The 22,610-nt window shown below is 37.1% G+C and overlaps 1 protein-coding gene across 1 annotated transcript in view; it reads right to left on the bottom strand.

Moving 5' to 3' along the window:
* Positions 1-1,696: 1,696 nt before the first annotated feature.
* UNC13C (unc-13 homolog C) overlaps positions 1,697-22,610 on the bottom strand; it is a 624,577-nt gene continuing 603,663 nt past the window's right edge. Inside the window, exons 30-32 of the mRNA XM_008016541.3 lie at positions 7,599-7,691; positions 6,129-6,288; positions 1,697-3,457 (exon numbers count right to left, since the gene is read on the bottom strand). Of these exons, the coding sequence (XP_008014732.3) occupies positions 3,172-3,457; positions 6,129-6,288; positions 7,599-7,691 (539 nt within the window). The 3' untranslated portion in view covers positions 1,697-3,171. The remainder of the gene's footprint in view (positions 3,458-6,128; positions 6,289-7,598; positions 7,692-22,610) is intronic.

The raw sequence follows: 22,610 nt of genomic DNA, 5'->3' as shown, positions 1-22,610 counted from the left end.
TGGGGACATCTGATTACTTATCTTAATGCATTCAAATTCCTTCGAATAGCAAATACTCCACTCTGGGTTTAAATACTTTGTGTTTGCTAAATTTGATTTACATGTGTGTCTTTAAAGACCCGTAATGTGAGGTTTATCCACAGACGAGTAACAGAGCTTTGCCTTTGTGTGTTTTATGTAGAATAAGATGAATAAATTGCTACCCACATTAGTGCAGCACTCAATTGACAGAGATCACTGGAAACCTTAGGGGACTACTAATTTGGAAAAGTAAATATAACAGGCTTTGTTCTGAAGACAACAGGAATACTTGTGCTTTGAGAGGAAAACAGAGTCTACAGAATTTATAATCATTTCAAAATTAGTACCTGTACTTTATGATAGTAATAAATAGACTTAATTCACCCTGCCACGATTAGCCTTTGATATATATTGTATACATTTGTAAAGGACAGAATAATTGGATGCCATTAAACATGTCAGGGAAAAAATACCTTGCTCAATTTAAAGTGATCAATGCAAATCCTAACTGCCTTTTACTCAAATGTATCATGCATTATGACATTAATGTGCTCCTGAAGAGCTTAAGTCAATGTTCTGTAAAATATTTATTACATAAATCTAGAATGAATTTTTCAAGTAATTGATGGAAACTTTTACAATGTAAGATTTTAACCATGTTGCGTGTTGAATTTTGTTCATGGGGCTAAACAGTATTTAGTAATATATAGGTAGATACGTTAGTTCTTCCTTATTTTCCTCGTCATCACAATATATACTGGTTTCCATGAATGCAATACCTGTGGAATGAATTTTAACATTGGAGCTGTTTTTGTAACTTTGGTTTTAGATTCAGGGGTTCATGTCCAGGTTTATTATATAGGTAAATTGTATGTCATGGGGGTTTTGGTGTACAGATTATTTTGTCACCCAGGTAGTAAGCTTAGTACGTGACAGATACTTTTTCTTATCTTTTCCCTCCTCCTACCCTCAAGTAGGCCACAGTGTCTGTTGTGGCCCCCTTAGTGTCCTTGTGTCCTCATCGTTTAGTTTCCACTTGTAAGTGATTAGTATTTGATTTTCTATTCCTGTGTTAGTTTGCTTCGGATAATGGCCTCCAGTTCCATCCATGTCACTGTGAAGGACATGATCTTATTCTTTTTATGGCTGCATAGTATTCCACAGCGTATAGGTACCACATTTTCTTTATCCGATGTACTGTTGATGGCATTTAGGTTGGTTCCATGTGTTTGCTATTGTGAATAGTGCTGCAGTGGACATACACGTGCATATGTGTTTATGGTAGAATGCTTGATATTCCTTTGGCCATGTACTCAGAATTACCATTCAACTAAGCAATCCCAATACTGTTTCTAGTTCTTTGAGGAATCACCACACTGCTTTCCATAATAGTTGAACTAATTTACACTCCCACCAGCAGTGTATAAACATTTTTCTTCACAACCTTGCTAGCCTCTCTTATTGTCTGACTTTTTAATTATAGCCATTCTGACATCTAAACTTTTAATGAGATGTTAGAACCAGATAAGACGACGACTATTTATTACATATGCTCAAAAGAGCCTGGAGGTTTTATTCCTAACTAATGAGATGATGTTGCATAAATGAAATAAAAAGGCAGAAGATGCAATACAGTGCTGCATGTGCTCAATATACATCCATTTATTAAAGCATATGCCAGAGGATCGCATCACACTATGCATTTAGAGAAGTCATTAACAAAGCAATGGCCTAACAGTTTAACATGAATTAGCCAACATCACTGGTCTGTGATTTCACACTCACTCAGTAGCAGAATGGTTCTGACAGTCATGATACTAAGCACTTCTGTACTTAACATATTAGATCAGCCTGTTCACAAAGTACAGTCATTATAACAGGCTCTTGCTTCTGTAAGTAGTCCACTAACAGTTATGACCATAAGTTATAATTACAAAGTACTGTTTTACAGCCATATATTTTGGCATAGACTCTAAAAAGTCAAATCATAAAAATACAGAAAATGCAAATATTCATAAACTTTTATATTCAAAAACCAACTTAGCTATATTTAGGTACCAAGCTGTATGATACTATTCTCCTACTGCATTTGATGCATTTGGGGCATATAAATACAAATTACAAAATTGTAAGCAATTTCTTCGGACTTAATTTTACTATTTTTTCACTAAATGGATGAAAGCATGACTTTTGGCATCAGTACAATATATAGGAATATTGCATTCAATACTAGTCATTGAATATTTTTAAAAAGAAAGCATTGAACTGATTATAGAGTCATAACTGTCAGACGGATGATATTAACAAGATAGTTACTTACAGGTATTTTTCAATGAACCTTCTTCTAAACCATTAACCCATCTAAACCATTAACCCAATGACTTTTTAAAGAATGAAATATGGTAAAGCTAAGACATAACAGTATATGACAAATGCAATAACTTACCATTTTTACAAATGTGATGTGACCTTGGCAGTTTTAAAGAACAAAGTTTTTTTGTCAATAGATATCAAACATTGTTAACAAACTCTAGCATTGCTTTGTGTAAGTCTGCTTTAACAGCATTTCTTCACAGTGATATTTCAGAAAGGTTGGAAACCGGTCAGCAGAAAATATTTCCCACCTTTTCTATTTGAATTTGTATGCAAAAATCACAATATATCTGCAACTATAAAATTACAAATGCTTTCTAGAAGTGACTGCATTTCTAGTTATGGTAGAAAAGGGTATTTGTAAGACATCTGTAATGAGGTAAGTAAATAAAATGGAAATTGAGTAATAAATGTTTTCCGATCTATGGGCAATAGAAACTAATTTAACAAAGACAACTGATGGGCAAACCCAAAAGACTAGTTTTGAAAATTATGTTTCGTGAATGTGAAATAGGTAAAGAAACAAAATAAACGTGTTAAAAGGTGTTCTTGATATTTCACTTGACATCATAATTTTGGCACTTCATTGGAACACTTATTTCCCAAAGACCAGAATTGGTATAAAAGTTCAGCAGGTTTTTTTTTACATACCTTGTAGACATCGTACATGAGTACTGGCAAACATTGAAATGTAGTGAAATAAACATTCCCATGTATATGCACATGCATGCAGTAGTCAAACAATTATAGTTATGAATTTAGCTTGCAGTGTTTGTTTCAAGCACTCTCTTCAGGAGATCTTGTTTCAGATTTAAGTCTTACAAATTCTTTAGCCACATCATCACTGGTCCTCTGAGAGAGTATTCTAAGGATAGTCAAACCAGTTTCATCCATAAAGATATTTTTCAGAAGAGGATACCATGCCCCATAGCTTCCCTTTTCTGCTATGTTCTGTAGCTGAATGACTGTCATTCCGATAATTCGATCTTCTCTGGCAAAGCAGTAATCCTTAACTGAGAGATGAAGTTCATAAGCCCCTGGTCGATTTTCCTTTCCCAGAATGCTGTGTGGATTAAAAATACAAATTTTGAGCAAAAATTTTACTTCCAGTAGGCATCAAGACGGTTCTCAAATACTGCTGAAAATTGTATACAGTTGGATCTGATTATTATATTGGCAAATAGAACATCAGTGTATTGTAACCCTTTAAATTTGACTTAGAAGGCTAATTTTAAAATTACTTTTTCCCTAGACAAAAAATGGGAATTAATCAGTAGAGGCACGGTCTCCTGATTGCGGGTACAGTGGAGTTGGACAGGAGTCATGGGGGCTAGGCCAGGGTAATGGGTACCTCTTGGTAGAGTTTCTATGCCATGTCAATATCAGTTACTACTATCACTTTACCTCCAAATCCTGAATAAGCTCTTACAGCTAGGAGTCTTTTCTCAGGGGAATACACTGCACAGCCCATCAAGCACTAGTCACAATATGCTAAATTGGATACAAATCTCCAGAGTAAATCAATTCCAGCAGAGCCTGGTGATTCAATGCCAATTCTTTCCTAGGGTAACAGTTAAACCTGTCAAGTGTGTGGCCTCTCCTCACAGCCACCTAAGACAGCTTGTCAGTCAACATAATAAAGAAGGCCAAGTGGTGATATGGTAGACAGTCTTCCTCCACCCCTTATTTGTGTTCATTCTTTCTCATATTCTTGGCTTTCTAATGACTGTACATCTAGCCCTCAGCAGTACCAGCTTCCAAATCCCTTCCTTTTACAGGTGACTTTTTTCTGATGAAATATTTTGCAGATTCAAACTGTCATTTCCAGGAAACACTGGTAACTAAACTTTGTACTTTAGGGAGTATCTGAAATAATGTGAAAGAAAATGGAAGCCTAGGGGTAAGACTAGAAGAGCAAAATATGATGGGAACCAGATTTCTTGAATTCAAATTGCTGCCTTTAAGTAGCTCACTGGGTTAAATTTAACAAGAAACTTTAGTTGGGTCCCGGTTTTTGTGTAAGGTGGAGAAGTAGATAGTGAAATGTTGTAAGCTGGTTTATTAGCAGGAAATGTGATCTATTAGGACCCTTTTGATAGAGTAGGATACTTCAGTTTTATTAAGTGATAAGAGGATGAAATATTCAGAGCAGAGTGCTGAAACGACTACAGGAAATCATGAACAAAAAACCTGTAAGGGACTGTTTTGGCGTGTAAATCCTTAGGGCTTTGTCCTAGGCCTTGTAACTTCTCTATGTATCCATTCCTAGGTTAGAGTATTTCTTGAATTAAATGACATCCCTTGAGAGTCTGACAGCCATCTCCAAATTAATAGATTTAAAACATTTTTATCATCTTCCATCTTGGTAAATTACTATCTTCCCAACTACTTATGGCAAAAATTAGGGGTCATCCTTGATTTTATTCAGTGCCAGCTGTCTCCCACTTGCCCCCTGTGCATCTCCACCCTACTTTTTGCTGTTTGCAATAGGAAAACTCATCTGTTGGGACTGCCTCAGTAGGGTTTCTTCTTGCTTCCAGTAGATTTTGGCCAAAAGGGAACCCCATGAAGAGGTTGGCAGTGAGGAGACTGAAGTCAGAGTCTTTATTTCCCTGGCTCTTTGCCTCTGAGGCTGCCTCCAGTAGGCTGTTGCCCTCCATGGAATGTCACTGCCGCTTTCAAGGCAGCTGAGGGCTGAGTATACATCAAGTTTTCACTTTCCTAATTTTAGTAATGACTCTTTCTCTACTCTTTTCAGGCATAAGCATGGTAATGGTCTGGTTACTATTAGCCCCAGGTCCCATTATTACTTACTGAAATTTCCCTACACTTAACCCCTTTGTGAATTCCTTTGTAAGTAAGCTCATTTTGATTTACTCTAAGTTGAGCGTTCTTGGGAATTTCTCTTTCATGTGAATCTACTTTCCACACATGATAGAGAATCTTCCCCATCTATTTCCCTACTACAATCTAGTCAGTCACTAATAGCTATTGCCTGGACTACTGCAATAGCCTTCTGACTGATCTTTACATATTTGGTCTTACCACCATATAATTATTTCTGTACACAACAAAGATGTAAATCATATTGTTCATCTCTTCATTTGAAAACCCTTCAGTGGACCACCTATTGAATTTAGAATTGCATAGCCCTGTGTGACACGGAATCTGTACCTTGACCTCCTCTCCAAAGTAACTGGATCTCACTGCTTTATCTATGACGTGCTGCTTGTTAAATATCCCCGACTTGTTCTTGCCTTAGAGTCCTTGTACTGGCTATTTCACTTGGCCTGAAATGTTCTGCTCTTCCATGTCTGGTTGACTTTTTATTTGTACAGGTTTCAGCTTAAAAGTCACATGCTCAGAGAGGCTTCCCTGACCTCCCAGGCAAAGCAGCTAGTCATAGCACTTACCACATACTTCTGCATATAGTATTTAATGCCATATGACAAGTATTTTGTGATTGTGTCATACATTCCTCATCTGTAAAAAGTAACTTACATGAGTGTACTGCAAAAGATTTATCAGACACCTACTATGATTGATATATACACCTAATGACTATAACACTGGGTGATACATGGTAGGCACTGAACAGATATTGAATGAATTGAAGGGAACTAAAAACAGCCTTCTTCATTTTCCTTAGCCCTTCCCACTCCGAATTCCTCAGTAAGGTCAGCTGTACAATAACTATTGCCTAGAGGAATAAGTAAGGTGGGTTTATGACTTACAACTGAAATGTTTCATTGTATTTTGGTGACCACGTGTTGCTTTTTGTTTTTGTGCCTTGTTTTCTCTTCTTGTCTCCAAGGTTCGGTCCCAGTATACAAACTTCCACAAAGGGGCGGAACATGGCTGTGGTCTGCCAGTTTAGGTCATTAATGGCAATCACTAAAAAAGGAAAGGAAGTATCACATTTTAGCAAACAAATGTGTGGAAATTTAGAGTGCATTTTAAAAAGTGATTTATGAAGTCAAAAGTTAATAATAGTGCCCTAACCCCAATGACAAGACACTGGACTCCAATAAAACACAATTTCCTTTCTGGAATGCACACTTGATGGAGCTTTTCAGCTTCAAGCTGTGTGACTTTGGTGAAAAGTTAGCTGCAATTAAAATGACATCTGTTACTAATGAAAAGTTACCACTCTCCTCCTCTTGTAAAAATATGGTGTTGTTCATATTGAAAATTAAGATATGCTCATCAGGAAATAGATAAAATCTATAAATTTACCAGTCAATGACAATATTTTGGATTGTACGCTTTCAATATTTAGTTACTTTATATACATAATGTGTTGCAATCTTATAAATAGTTTTATTTTTTTAAGTCTATCGTGGCTAATTTTCTAATTCATTATATATTTTTTCAATTGCTACTAATATTTTGCTCTGTGGCTATTTCATCCTATATTAAGCCAGTCACTTGTTAGATATTATAACTGTTTTTAAATTTCAGTCATCATAAAAAAATTACTAAATGAACATTCTCATGTGTAAATCCCTTTGCTCATCCTCAAGGGAAGTCTTGTAATTAAAATCACTACTGCAAAAGATTCATTAAACTTTCACATGTTGGCAACACATTTTTCAAAAATATTTAAGGAAATTGACAGTATATAGTACTGTACATAATCTTTTGTAAAATATTTTACTTTCATGACATAAGGATACGATATGTAATATAATTCTGAAATATATTGGGCAACCCTGGTTTTGCTCAAAGTGAGTGTTGAAGTGACTAATATAAAAATAGAACGAGTGTATTGTGAACAAAATGTTAATCCTTTAATTTCGTCTTTGAAATTACCCCTGCCTTCACGCTGCTTTTACAATATAAAACCAACAAATCGAGCCACTCATTATAAAAAACTCTAAGCCAGTTGTTGGAAATCATAGAAAAAGAAGTAGGTTTTGTGAGTAGTTAAGAACATACTGACTTAATATTTAAAGTACAAGTTTTCAATGAATATCATGGCACCAACCACAAAATAAATATCTGATAAAGTTAGTTTGGATGTTTAATCAGTGTATTTATGTGTTTTGAATAATGCATGCTAAGCATTAGTGCCACTGATATAAAGCTTGGGTTTCATTAGGAAATTTTGAGCATGCCCTAAAATAATTATGCGTATTTTTTAAAACTTAGAAATGCAAGAGAAGATGCATTGCTGTTTTGATGTATCTAGACCTGAAGCATACCTTTTACAGTGACTTTATGATCGCTCGTGCCAGGGGTGGCTGTGATGTCCACGTGAACAGATATCTGACCCACGGCATCTTTGGAGGAAAGACCTGAAAATAAGCAGAGGTTTACTGGCCTGAACTTTCAGACTAGTTAATAATGGACAATTTCATTCTATGCATGAGACATAAAATTTATTATTGGAAATGAATTGTTCATTCATAGCATAATATTCACTTACGTTTGATAGGTAAGTTTGAGGCTTAGATGTAATAATTACCCCACTGAACTAAAATTTCATTTGGTCTGCAGAAATCCTAAGACATTCTGTTACTGCTTTGATGGATCAAAGAACTTCAGTTGATTTCCTAGCCGCTTAATGAAGTTATATTCATTGCTTGCACACAAGGATGCACCATTGCTTTTTATTACTTTAAGAACTTTTCTACAATGTGCCATACCAGAGCACTGGGAACAGAAAGGTAGCTTTGTTAGGGTACCTACCTTCAGGAAACTCATAGTTGGCCAGGGGAGACCCACATGTAAATAAGTTGTTGTAATATATTTGCAGGGTCTACCAATAGCATTTTAAAAAGTCAACTCTATCCTGGGAAAGATTAGTGAGGGGTTAAACTTACTGTATTGGAAAGTGCCTGTGATTTGGGTTCAGATAAACGTGAGTTCAAATCACAGTATGCCACCACTGCTTCTATGATCCTATTGCTTAAATGAGGATAATACCAACCTCTTACTATGTTCACATTAACATATCACTTATGAACATACAACTTTTTCCCCAAACTGAAGCACGTGCTCTATTTGTTACCAGGCCTTTATGTTTTAATGTAAAAATTTATCATGGAGGTCGTTCCGGTTCAGTGGTAAATGTTCAACGACTACATGCTTGGAAAACAAAACATTAATGTTTGACATTTAATCCATTACATGAATATATAATGTAACCATATTTCAATTGTCTTCAATTCCTTATTATAAACAGTAATTATTATGCTACAAGTTTATCTACAGTATAGTTTTTAAAAGCATAGTATTTTTGTCAAAGTTATATGAAATCTTAATTTCTACCCGTAGAAATTATAACTTTTGCAATCTCATTTGCAATATATTAGATTAATAAAGATCTTATTTCATACAAATGAAGGCTACTGCTGAAAGCCCAGAACCAAAGATTCTGAAAGACTTTCAGTTTCTATCTTGAGAGAATCATCAGGATTTGGGCCAGAACCTTTCAAGGGACCCTGCTGAGATGAGCCAGTTCACCACAAGGGCCTCTCTCTTTGGCACAGCCATTTTGATGATAAAAGGACTGGAAGATAGAAAGTGGTCGCTTTGGACATAAGAAATTTAGAACAACCCTTCACACTAACCAAATAGACAATAACCCCTCACCACTAAAGGTCACCACTGAAGTACAAATGGAGTCATCTTTTTTCTTTCCTTCCTCCCCCATGCCAGGGAGACTACCACCAAGAGAAAGACGTCATACCTTTATCTTTTACTCTTTGTACTACTGAAGTCACGATTATAGCCTGCTTTTGGGAGACAGGTTTCTTTTTTTTTTTTTTTGAGACAGGGTCTTGCTCTGTTGCTCAAGCTGGAGTGCAGTGGTGCAATCATAGCACACTCCAGGCTCGATTTGTAGGGCTCAGGTGATTCTCCCACCTCAGCTTCCCAAGTACCTGGGACTAGAAGTGTGCACCAGCACGCCTGGGCCTCCCAAAGTGCTGGAATTATGGGCGTGAGCTGCCATGCCCAGCCGAGAATAGAGCTTTGAGCAAAAGCTTCAATGTGAGCAGAACGAAACCTTAAGAAATGAGTAATTTTCTATCAGCACGAGTAACTAATATAGTATGAACCTGGATTTTGAGATCCGAAAATGCTGCACCTGGCCATAGCATTCTAAGTAGGGCAGGATGAGTTTTGGTTTGGTGTCCTTAGTTATGAAGGAAGACTTAGCTGTTTTAAGACAAGTAACATCTGAAGAAATGTGCCTAAAACCCTTAAGAGAAGGGACACTAAACGTATACAATGTAAGTTTTTCCTTTCTCAAATTGCTTATCTGTGGTCTTCCATTTATACACCCTACCTGTGTGTGTGTTTTCTAATAAGATATTGAGGGTTGCATTGATGTCAGGGGCAGAGGATTTAAAAATCTTATGTACTCAGCAGTGCCTGAATACTTTTCTGAAACCTCCTGGGTGGAAACATTTACTAGTTTCTCAAAATACATATTTCCTTTTCTAAGACAAAATTTACTCTTCAATGAGATCAAATATAATCTTGAGAACTGGCTGTGTAAGGTAGTACAACCCTGAAGTGCAATGCAGAACATAAATTTTCTGAAAATTGTGGGTTAGAAACAATGGGCTAGAAAGTATTGATTATCATTGCTCTTATTGCTTAATAGTCATGCTATTTGGAATTTTCACTTTGGAACTACACGATTCTGCTTTCATGGCCCTATGTTTATACCGCTCTCTAGTAGTCATGCTATAGCTAGTATTATAGTTAATTACGCAGATTTTTCTCCTTAGTTGTATTCCATAACAGAATGCCTTTATTATTAATAATCCATACTTCTCATTCATACAACGCTTTGATGTGCATTACATGGACAATTAAATATTTGTTGATTAAATAGTCTGACAGTAGTTGCTTCCACAGTTTAAACAACATTAGTAACCCTCTGACCAGTTCAAATTTCAGTTACCATGGTGTATTAAATGTGTGTAATTGCATAAAGTACAAATTCACAAGCTAATTGTGTAGTCCACTTAATCACTATGTGGATAGCAGACACCTATCATTAGTGACCAGTCTCTTCTTTCAAAGTAGGTGACTGTCGTCTGTGTGTGAACAGGTACACAGTGACCAAAGTGTGGCCACTTTGTTTCCCAGTTGTAAACCCATGCAATTATTCTACAAACCTGGATAATCAAAAGATGGAGTTGGCCCAGAAAGATGAAAGCTCGGCAAAGAAAGGAAAAGCGATAATGCTAGAGTGAAACATGCATACAATGCAAATGAGTTAATCTAAGCAATTACTGACCCTTGGAATGTTGACACTACTGCCGTTGGAAAGATTCTAGATAAGCATCCAAGCAGATTACTGAAGTTGGGCTTATTGACGTAAGTGAGGAGAAAGATACAGACATCCGAGCAAAATTTACATGGAGAAAAGCTCACATTTATGGAACTCTCAGATAGGTGATGACATAAAAAGCTGAAAGGATTACAATGCTGGTGGATTGTCATAGTCCTCAATTTGGATCCATTTCCAACGCATAGAAAAGCTGTTCACCCCTTACTATACCGCGAGAAGAAAAAGGCAAACACTTTTCAAACTACTGTTAAAAAGACTTTTACAATGAAACACTTTAATTCTCAATGTACTAAACAAATATTTTTCCTGTATTTTAAATTTCCCTGTACATTTATAATTGACGTAAGAGGTTTTTTGTTTAACATATACATGTACTTCCACTGATTCATTTAATCCTTTTGATACTGAAACTCTAAAAGCTGCTTAATTCCGTCACATGTGTGTTACACTGTGCAATACACTTCACCTCACATTTGGAAGATTTGCTTTATTACATCCTCGAATATGATGTGTACAGTGAAATTTGTCAATTATCTATCCCAGGGCAAAAATGAAATTGAACCAAAGCATTTTGAACACAGGATATCTCAATCGACTAGTTCTTTGCCCCAAAAAGCAGCCTATATTTCCATTTCCTATGGATTTGAATACGGACATAATCTAACATCATACCCTTTATTCAACAAAGTTTTAGTGAGCAATTCAGAAAATTTTAATGAGAGGCTATGCCTATTATATAGTCATAGTCTTGCTTATTCTAAATCCATAGGGATTAGACCACATCTGAAGTCACCATCTGTGTGTCTACAACGTGCCCTTTGTCACTAACATTATTAGGTCATGAATACTTCAAGAATGAATAGTGCCTTTTTGAGTATACACTGACACAGGGAAGGAAGCTCAAATAACTCATTGTCTGCTTTATTTGAACTTCTCTTCAGAACAGCAGCTTTTGAGGATTACAAATTCCTGCTTACTGTTGTTATACCACGGGCTTAATAAGCACCTTAATGGAATCTCTCACCTACCATAATTTTAGTATGCATGAACGGTCTCACACATTTAATAATGACTACTCATAGAATGCTTTTAATTGGTAATGACCTATGAAACATGACATAGAAAACACATCACAGCTTCTCAAATGACCCCTATAGGTTAACCAATTGCTTACGTTTCTGACAAAGAAATTTGAATCTGGCCCCACAAAACAAGGAGGTAGATTATTTATGAAGGTCAACCACTCTGGCAGTATCACAATTAAATATCAGGCTCATCTGCCCCATAGCTCCTCCATCGTCAGGTCCAGGACTCTGGATTGGAATGACTTCCCTCCACATTCAGTTCTCTAAGTCATGAGACATCATCCAAGATGGTAGATGATGAATAGATGGACAATGACTTCAGCTCTTTTTCCTCTCTCATCCCTTCCAGTGCTGTCTTCCCTGGTCTTTGCTCATTATTTCCATGTTATTTAATAAATATTTGGAGGAATTCATGGCAGTGATAACAATACTGGCTACAATTCTTTATTACCTATGAATGCCAGGCATTGTGCTAAGTGCTTTAGGTGTAAGATCCTGAAAGGTATTGTATACGTTTCACAGATGCTAATACTGAGATTCAGATGTTAGTTACCTGTTCAAGTCAATAAACAGCAAAGCTGAGATTTGACTTCAGATCTCTGACTTATAAGGTATTGTATATACTGTGCTTTGATGCTCATTGAACAGCTTCCCCCCATATCCCTCCCTCCTGCCCCTCCACTTTTTTTTTTTCTTTTTAACATCAAAGAGGAAAAAGCAAACTTTGGCCTGGTTTAGTTTTAATGGCATTTAAAACATTGCTACACTAAAAGGGCATGGAACAAAAGATTTAAAAAATCACTAATACAGCACCTAGATATCTTAAGATTTTCTATCATTTATTTTGCATTTTCACTTATTATATACTAAACTCTACAGTCACATGTCACTTAATGACGGCTATAAATTCTGAAAAACGTGTTAGGTGATTTCTTCATTGTGCGAACATCATCGAGTGTGCCTATACAAATCTAGGTGGTAGAGCCTATGAGACTTCTAAATGGTAGGGTACAGCTTATTGTTCCTAGGCTACAAACCTTTACAGTATGTTCCTGTACTGAATAGTGTAGGCAGTTGTAACACCCGTATTTGTGTATCTAAACATAGCTAGACATAGAGAAGGTACAGTATAAAACAAACGTAAAAACAAGACACCTAAATTGAGCTCTTACCATGAATGGGGCTTGTGGCATTGGAAGTTGCCCTGGGTGAGTCAATGCGTGAGTGATGAGTGAATATCAAGACCTAAGACATCATTGGACACTGTGCAGCCTCTCTAGACACTTAGGCTACATTATAAAAGATCTTCTTCAATAATAAACTAACCTTTCTGTAACCTTTTACTTTGTAAACTAATTTTTTAACCTTTTGACTCTTTTGTAGTAACACTTAGCTTAAAACACACACACATGGCTCAAGCTGTATAAACACATCATCATCTTTCTTTAAAATAGAAAAAATATTACAGAATAAGGTTATAAAGGTTTTTTACTTAAAAGTTTTTTGTCGTTGTTGTTAAACTGTTAGCCCAGGCCTACACGGGGTCAGAATCCTCAACATCATTTTTCAGATCTTTAACTTGAGTCTTTTCTAACTGTACATAATTATATTGCTATACTCTTTATGACTGGAAGGACAGCAGGCTTATTTACACCATCATTACCACAAACATGTGTTGTGCTATGATGTTATTATAATCTTATGGGACCACTGTTGAAATGCAGTGCATCATTGACTGTAACACTGGTAGATATCACAAACTCCACAGCAATTACGTAAAGACACACTTAAATTAACTTTGTTTCCTAGGATTTTCTGGACTTTAAACTTACTGCTGATTCAAACAGCTTATATTTGGTACTTTATGTTAAGTGAGTCGCCATGGCTACAGTTGGTTGAAGTGTGTTGCTGAGAAACTGATGAGAGGTTACTAAGAAATCCTTGAGGTAAGTCACCATGTTGGTTAATTATCTTTTAGAATTGCTTTGGGACATTTAGGTGCCCTGACTTTAAATATTTTAGGATCAAAACATATTAAGATTGAAGAGTTTTAGGGCTAGAGGGAGGCTTGGAAATCATTTGGTCAAGTCTTTTTGTTTTGGACATAAAGAAGTTGAGGCTTAGTATTTTGAATGCTTTCCAACAAAGGGGGCAATATTAGTGGTAGGTCTTATTTTTCAGTTCTGGATTCTTTCCATTGACAAACTAGCTTGTCTTTTGGAATCCACAGAATAGGATAGATTGTCAAACAAGAGAAGAACTTGGGAAGTAGGTAGCATGTGGATTTGGCCAATCACTGTTATTTGTTCCCACCTGGAAAGTCACAGCAGTTGGGGGAAAATAAACAAAACAACTCTCAACCCCAACTAATGCCTGATAACTGTTTCAGATACATAGTCATTATACTATGTAACTTGACCTGTCAGCATCTCTCAAATCTATTCATGCACAACAATTACTAGCAAACATGACTATCAAGAAGAGAGAGGTAGAGATATAAAAAGGTTCTCTCCATATGGCAGTGTGTATTCCCACCAGGCATTATAGGCAGGATGAGACTAGGGAATAATGCATCTTGAAAGAAGAGAGCTTCAGGATGTCTTCTTCTTGGTAATCACTAAAGTAAATAAATGTAGTAATGGAAGCCGAGTTAGTCCAGATGAATGAAGTCAGTCAAGGGACTACGCATCCCCACAGCCCTGGCTTCAGACACTGCATCTATCGGTAACCAAAGGAAGTTAAGAAGACAGACCTTCTTTTTGATAGCACAACAGGGTGACTATAGTCAATAACAATTTAACTGTACACTTTAAGATAAAGAGTATAATTGGATTGTTTGTCAGTAAAAGGATAAATGCTTGAGGAGATGGATATCCCCTTCCCCAGGATGTGCTTATTTCACATTGCATGCCTGTATCAAAACATCTCATGTACCCACAAAAAATTTAAAAAGTGGCTAAGGTTAATCCAGTTCACATACACATTGAAAAATCTATGTCTAAATAGATCTTCTCATCTGAGAATGAGTGAATATAAAAAACCCCATAAAGGGCATCTGAAACAAACATTCTATAGAACAAGAAAAAGATACTATCTTCAGAACTCAGAGGAGAAAGCTTCTCTCCGAAAACAGCATTCCTAAATAAATCATTATTTTAAAACAACAGTCATTAAAAGTACAACAAAATTTCTTGAGGTAAAAGTTTTAAATTTTTAGAAGAATTCCATTTCAGAAAAATTAGAAAAGTATAAAATACACCAGCATATATCTGGATACAACGTTTATGGATAAAGGGCAAAATGTCTTGTATATAATATCCAAGAAGAAAAGGAAGAGGATTCTGGCAACCCTGTATTTTTCCTCCTAAAATTCAGGAAAAAATGACACAATACCTAGTTATGAGGGAGACAGTATGTGAGCATAGAATTTTAATCCAGCCAGTTTTACCTCATGTGTAAATAAAACAAAAAGTCAAGCCCAGAAAAATTAATATATAATTCAGCCAACAGATCCTAAGACCAGAGCTGTTGGGTTGTAGTGACTGTGGGTATTGATCTATACCTGACTACTACACAAAAGTCTTCTTTCTTGTAATATAACAGCTACAGAGGGAAGTTACTGTATTTTCAGGGAAATTAGGGATTCAAAGAGATTCAAATTCTTTGAATAGATGCTTATAGAGTCTAAAATTTGCTTTGTGCCAGCTCAAAGTCTTGGATGTTTGGGGATGTGGGTATTAGCGATGGCACAAGTTCTATGCAATATGGTGTTAAAACAGAATAAGACACTAGCAATAATGAGAGAAAAATATTAATCCTAGCAAGAAAGCTTTTTAATTATAGCCAAAGTCTAAAAAACTAGGTCCACCACTGACCTGAGGTATTGACACTATGTAAAGTTTCATAAAAGGAAAGAGAAGAACATGAACATGATGGTATCTGATTGAGTTAAAAAGGAGAGCAGTATGACAGTCAGCAACCTCTCTCCACCAAGTCGCTCTGGGGAACTACTTGTGCTATTAAAGTAGCTGGGACACCAGGATGTTGGGCTGGAGTTCTTACCCCGTTTTATTTTTCTTCAAGCACTTCTGATGTTGCAATGTAAAATTGTTTCTCCTACCAAAATATAAGCTCCCTAAGGGAAAGATCTTTGCCCTGGTCACAAGTACTTAATTACTACCTAAAACAGTTCCTAGTACGTACTAGATAAATATTTGCCAAATACAGTTACACAATTAGAAAACTTAAGAATATTATTTAAAAGATAAATTGTAACTTAAACATAAACTGAGGTTATAAGCCTGGCATTTTATCATGATTTATATCTCTACTTTGATTCTTAGCTTTTTAAAAAAGAAGATATTATAGAAATAGTTAGGGCCCCGCTTCTGCACAGCAAAAGAAACTACCATCAGAGTGAACAGGCAACCTACAGAATGGGAGAAAAGTTTTGCAATCTACTCATCTGACAAAGGGCTAATATCCAGAACCTACAAAGAACTCAAACAAATTTACAAGAAAAAAACAAACAACCCCATCAAAAAGTGGGCAAAGGATATGAACAGACATTTCTCAAAAGAAGACATTCATACAGCCAACAGACACATGAAAAAATGCTCATCATCACTGGCCATCAGAGAAATGCAAATCAAAACCACAATGAGATACCATCTCACACCAGTTAGAATGGCAGTCATTCAAAAGTCAGGAAACAACAGGTGCTGGAGAGGATGTGGAGAAATAGGAACACTTTTACACTGTTGGTGGGATTGTAAACTAGTTCAACCATTATGGAAAACAGTATGGCGATTCCTCAAGGATCTAGAACTAGATGTACCATATGACCCAGCCATCCCATTACTAGGTATATACCCAAAGGATTATAAATTATGCTGCTATAAAGACACATGCACACGTATGTTTATTGCAGCACTATTCACAATAGCAAAGACTTGGAATCAACCCAAATGTCCGTCAGTGACAGATTGGATTAAGAAAATGTGGCACATATACACCATGGAATACTATGCAGCCATAAAAAAGGATGAGTTTGTGTCCTTTGTAGGGACATGGATGCAGCTGGAAACCATCATTCTTAGCAAACTATCACAAGAACAGAAAACCAAACACCGCATGTTCTCACTCATAGGTGGGAACTGAACAATGAGATCACTTGGACTCGGGAAGGGGAACATCACACACCGGGGCCTATCATGGGGAGGGGGGAGGGGGGGAGGGGGGAGGGATTGCATTGGGAGTTATACCTGATGTAAATGACGGGTTGATGGGTGCAGCACACCAACATGACACAAGTATACATATGTAGCAAACCTGCACGTTGTGCACATGTACCCTACAACTTGAAGTTTAATAATAATAAATAAATTAAAAAAAAAAAAAAAAGAAATAGGGCCCCAAGAGTTCTCCTCCCTGGACTCTTTCTCCATTATCATGAATTCAGAAACTATTATACTTGGTTTATGGACCCATAAATATTTATTCATTATTCATTAATAGGTTTTAGAAATATTAACAGTATTATGAGTATCATTGTACAGTTTTATTTCACTAGATATTGATTCTGAGATTTATCTATGTTAAATAGACAGCATTGTAACTCACTTATTTTAAACTACTGTATAGTATACCATTCATGAATATTTTATAATTCATGCATTCTCCTATTAATATTTAGTAAATATAGCAACACAGTTGTAGACATTTTTTAATATGTCACCTGTTGGGATTTTGATCATTGTATTTATAAATTTGGAAATTGATATTTCTCTACAGTAATTCAGCTATTCATTTATGTCTTGCTCTGAATATCAAAATCTTTTAGAGGTTTTATACATGCTTTGCTACATTTGTAGGTATGTAGTTTTATTATTTTAAACAGGGTATTTTAGTTTAATTGGCTATTATGTAAAAAAGCTATTGATTTTGTAGTGAGTAAATCTTCTAATTGTTTTTATATAGATCTATTTATGCTTTCTATGTAGATAATTATGTTGTCTGCTTCCAAAATTTTTAAAAAGTCTCTTGTTCTAGAGATCTGCATCAAGATGGCCGAATAGGAACAGCTCCAGCTCCCAGTGTGAGCGACACAGAAGACGGGTGATTTCTACATTTCCAACTGAGGTACTAGGTTCACCTTACTGGGGCATGTCGGACAGTGGGTGCAGCCCAGTGAGCAAGAGCCAAAGCAGGGCGAGGCACAACACCTGGAAAACCGAGTCACTCCCACCCTAATAATGCACTTTTTCAAGGGTCTTAGCAAGCAGCACACCAGGAGATTATATCCCACGCCTGACTCAAAGGGTCCCATGTCCACAGAGCCTCCCTCATTGCTAGCACAGCAGTCTGAGATCTAACTGCAAGGCAGCAGCAAGACTGAGGGAGGGGCACCTGCCATTGCTGCGGTTTAAGTAGGTACACAAAGCAGCCAGGAAAGCTTGAACTGGGTGGAGGCCACCACAGCTGAAGGTGACCTGCCTGCCTCTGTAGACTCCACCTCTGGGACAGGGCATAGCAAAACAAAAGGCAGCAGAAACCTCTACAGATTTAAATGTCCCTGTCTGACAGCTTTGAAGACAGTAGTGATTTTCCCAGCACAGAGTTTGAGATCTGAAAACAGACTGTCTGCTTAAGTGGATCCCTGACCCCTGAGTAGCCTAACTGGGAGACAACCCCCATTAGGGGTAGACTGACACCTCACACAGCTGGGTACCCCACTGAGATGAAGCTTCCAGAGGAATGATCAGACAGCAACATTTGCTGTTCAGCAATATTCACTCTTCTGCAGCCTCCGCTGCTGATACCCAGGCAAACAGGGTCTGGAATGTACCTCAAGTAAACTCCAACAGACCTGCAGCTGAGGGTCCTGACTGTTAGAAGGAAAACTAACAAACAGAAAGGACATCCACACCAAACCCCATCTGTACATCACCATCATCAAAGACCAAAAGTAGATGAAACCACAAAGATGGGGAAAAAGCAGTGCAGAAAAGCTGGAAATTCAAAAAATCAGAGTGCATCACCCCTCCAAAGGAACACAGCTCATCACCAGCAATGGAACAAAGCTGGATGGAGAATGACTTTGACAAGTTGAGAGAAGAAGGCTTCAGTCAATCCAACTTCTCTGAGCTAAAGGAGGAAATACAAACCCAGCGCAAAGAAACTAAAAACCTTGAAAAAAGATTTGACAAATGGCTAACTAGAATAACCAAAGCAGAGAAGTCCTTAAATGACCTGATAGAGATGAAAACCATGGCACGAGAGTTATGTGACAAATGCACAAGGTTCAGTAACTGAAGATCAAATGAAATGAAGTTTAGAGAAAAAGGAGTAAAAAGAAATGAACAAAGCATCCAAGAAATATGGGACTATGTGAAAAGACCAAATCTACATCTGATTGGTGTACCTGAAAGTGACGGGGAGAATGGCACCAAGTTGGAAAACAGTCTGCAGGATATTATCCAGGAGAACATCCCCAACCTGGAAACGTAGGCCAACATTCAAATTTAGGAAATACAGAGAATGCCACACAGATACTCCTTGAGAAGAGTAACTCCAAGACCCATAATTATCAGATTTACCAAGGTTGAAATGAAGGAAAAAATATTAAGGGCAGCCAGAGAGAAAGGTCGGGTTACCCACAAAGGGAAGCCCATCAGACTAACAAACAGCAGATCTCTCCACAGAAACTCTACAAGCCAGAAGAGAGTGGGGGCCAATATTCAACATTCTTAAAGAAAAGAATTTTCAACCCAGAATTTTATATCCAGCCAAACTAAGTTTCATAAGTGAAGGAGAAATAAAATCCTTTACAGACAAGCAAGTGCTTAGAGATTTTGTCACCACTAGGCCTGCCCTACAAGAGATCCTGAAGGAAGCACTAAACATGGAAAGGAACAACTAGTACCAGCCACTGCAAAAACATGCCAAAATGTAAAGACCATCGAGGTTAGGAAGAAACTGCATCAACTAATGAGCTAAATAACCAGTTATCATCATAATGACAGGATCAAGTTCACACATAACAATATTAACCTTAAATGTAAATGGGATAAATGCTCTAATTAAAAGACACAGACTGGCAAATTGGATGAAGAGTCAAGACCCATCCGTGTGCCATATTCAGGAGACTCATGTCACTTGTAGAGACACATATAAGCTCAAAATAAAGGGATGGAGGAAGATCTACCAAGCAAATGGAAAACAAAAAAAGCAGGGGTTGTAATCCTAGTCTCTGATAAAACAGACTTTAAACCAACAGAGATCAAAAGAGACAAAGAAGGCCATTACATAATGGTAAAGGGATCAATTCAACAAGAACTAACTATCCTAAATATGTATGCACCCAATACAGGAACACCCAGAATCATAAAGCAAGTCCTTAGAGACTTACAAAGAGACTTAGGCTCCCATACAATAATAATGGGAGACTTTAACACCCCACTGTCAACACTAGACAGATCAAGGAGACAGAAAGTTAACAAGGATATCCAGGAATTGAACTCAGCTCTGCACCAAGCAGACCTAATAGACATCTACAGAACTCTCCACCCCAAATCAACAGAATATACATTCTTCTCAGCACCACATCGCACTTATTCCAAAAAATTGACCACATAGTTGGAAGTAAAGCACTCCTCAGTCAATGAAAAAGAACAGAAGTTATAACAAACTGTCTCTCAGACCACAGTGCAATCAAACTAGAACTCAGGACTAAGAAACTCAATCAAAACCGCTCAACTACATGGAAACTGAACAACCTGCTCCTGAATGACTACTGGGTACATAACGAAATGAAGGCAGAAATAAAGATGTTCTTTGAAACCAATGAGAACAAAGATACAACATACCAGAATCTCTGGGACACATTTAAAGCAGTGTGTAGAGGGAAATTTATAGCACTAAATGCCCACAGGAGAAAGCAGGAAAGATCTAAAATCAACACCCTAACATCACAATTAAAAGAACTAGAGAAGCAAGAGCAAACACATTCAAAAGCTAGCAGAAGGCAAGAAATAACTAAGATCAGAGCAGAACTGAAGGAGATAGAGACACAAAAAACCCTCCAAAAAATCAATGAATCCAGGAGCTGGTTTTTACGAACAGATCAACAAAATTGATAGACCACTAGCAAGAATAATAAAGAAAAATCAAATAGATGCAATAAAAAATGATAAAGGGGATATCACCACCGACCCCAAAGAAATACAAACTACCATCAGGGAATATTATAAACACCTCTACGTGAATAAAAGAGAAAACCTAGAAGAAATGGATAAATTCCTGAACACGTACATTCTCCCAAGACTAAACCAGGAAGAAGTTGAATCCCTGAATAGACCAATAACAGGCTCTGAAATTGAGGCAATAATTTATAGCCTACCAACCAAAAAAAACTCCAGGACCAGATGGACTCACGGCCGAATTCTAGCAGAGGTACAAGGAGGAGCTGGTACCATTCCTTCTGAAACTACTCCAATCAATACAAAAAGAGGGAATCCTCCCTAACTCATTTTATGAGGCCAACATCATCCTGATACCAAAGCCTGGCAGAGACACAACAGAAAAAGAGAATTTTAGACCAATATCCCTGATGAACATCGATGGAAAAATCCTCAATAAAATACTGGCAAACCGAATCCAGAAGCACATTAAAAAGCTTATCCACCACAAACAAGTGGGCTTCATCCCTGGGATGCAAGGCTGGTTCAACATACGCAAATAAACGTAATCCAGCATATAAACAGAACCAAAGACAAAAACCACATGATTGTCTCAATAGATGCAGGAAAGGCCTTTGACAAAATTCAACAGCCCAATAGCCCTTCATGCTAAAAACTCTCAATAAATTCAGTATTGATGGAATGTATCTCAAAATAATAAGAGCTATTTATGACAAACCCACAGCCATTATCATACTGAATGGGTGAAAACTGGCACAAGAGAGGGATGCTCTCTCTCACCACTCCTATTCAACATAGTGCTGGAAGTTCTGGCCAGGGCAATCAGGCAAGAGAAAGAAATAAAGGGTATTCAATTAGGAAAGGAGGAAGTCAAATTATCCCTGTTTGCAGATGACATGCTTGTATATTTAGAAAACCCCATTATCTCAGCCCAAAATCTCCTTAAGCCGATAAGCAGCTTCAGCAAAGTCTCAGGATACAAAATCAATGTGCAAAAATCACAAGCATTCTTATATACCAGTAACAGACAGAGAGCCAAATCATGAGTGAACTCCCATTCACAATTGCTTCAGATAGAATACAATACCTAGGAATCCAACTTACAAGGAATGTGAAGGACCTCTTCAAGAAGAACTACAAACCACTGCTCAGTGAAATAAAAGAGGACACAAACAAATGGAAGAACATACCATGCTCATGGATAGGAAGAATCAATATTGTGAAAATGGCCATACTACCCAAGGTAATTTATAGATTCAATGCCATCCCCATCAAGCTACCAGTGAATTTCTTCACAGAATTGGAAAAAACTGCTTTAAAGTTCATATGGAACCAAAAAAGAGCCCACATCTCCAAGACAATCCTAAGCCAAAAGAACAAAGCTGGAGGCATCATGCTACCTGACTTCAAACTATACTACAAGGCTACAGTAACCAAAATAGCATGGTACTGGTACCAAAACAGAGATACAGACCAATGGAACAGAACAGAGTCCTCAGAAATAATACCACACATCTACAGCCATCTAATCTTTGACAAACCTGTCAAAAACAAGAAATGGGGAAAGGATTCCCTATTTAATAAATGGTGCTGGGAAAAGTGGCTAGCCATAAGTAGAAA

This window comes from Chlorocebus sabaeus, chromosome 26 (genome assembly GCF_047675955.1).
Source record: "Chlorocebus sabaeus isolate Y175 chromosome 26, mChlSab1.0.hap1, whole genome shotgun sequence".
Taxonomy (NCBI): Eukaryota; Metazoa; Chordata; class Mammalia; order Primates; family Cercopithecidae; genus Chlorocebus; species Chlorocebus sabaeus.
The sequence above is the reverse complement of the archived record's forward strand: the minus strand, read 5'-3'. Positions and strand labels throughout refer to the sequence as shown.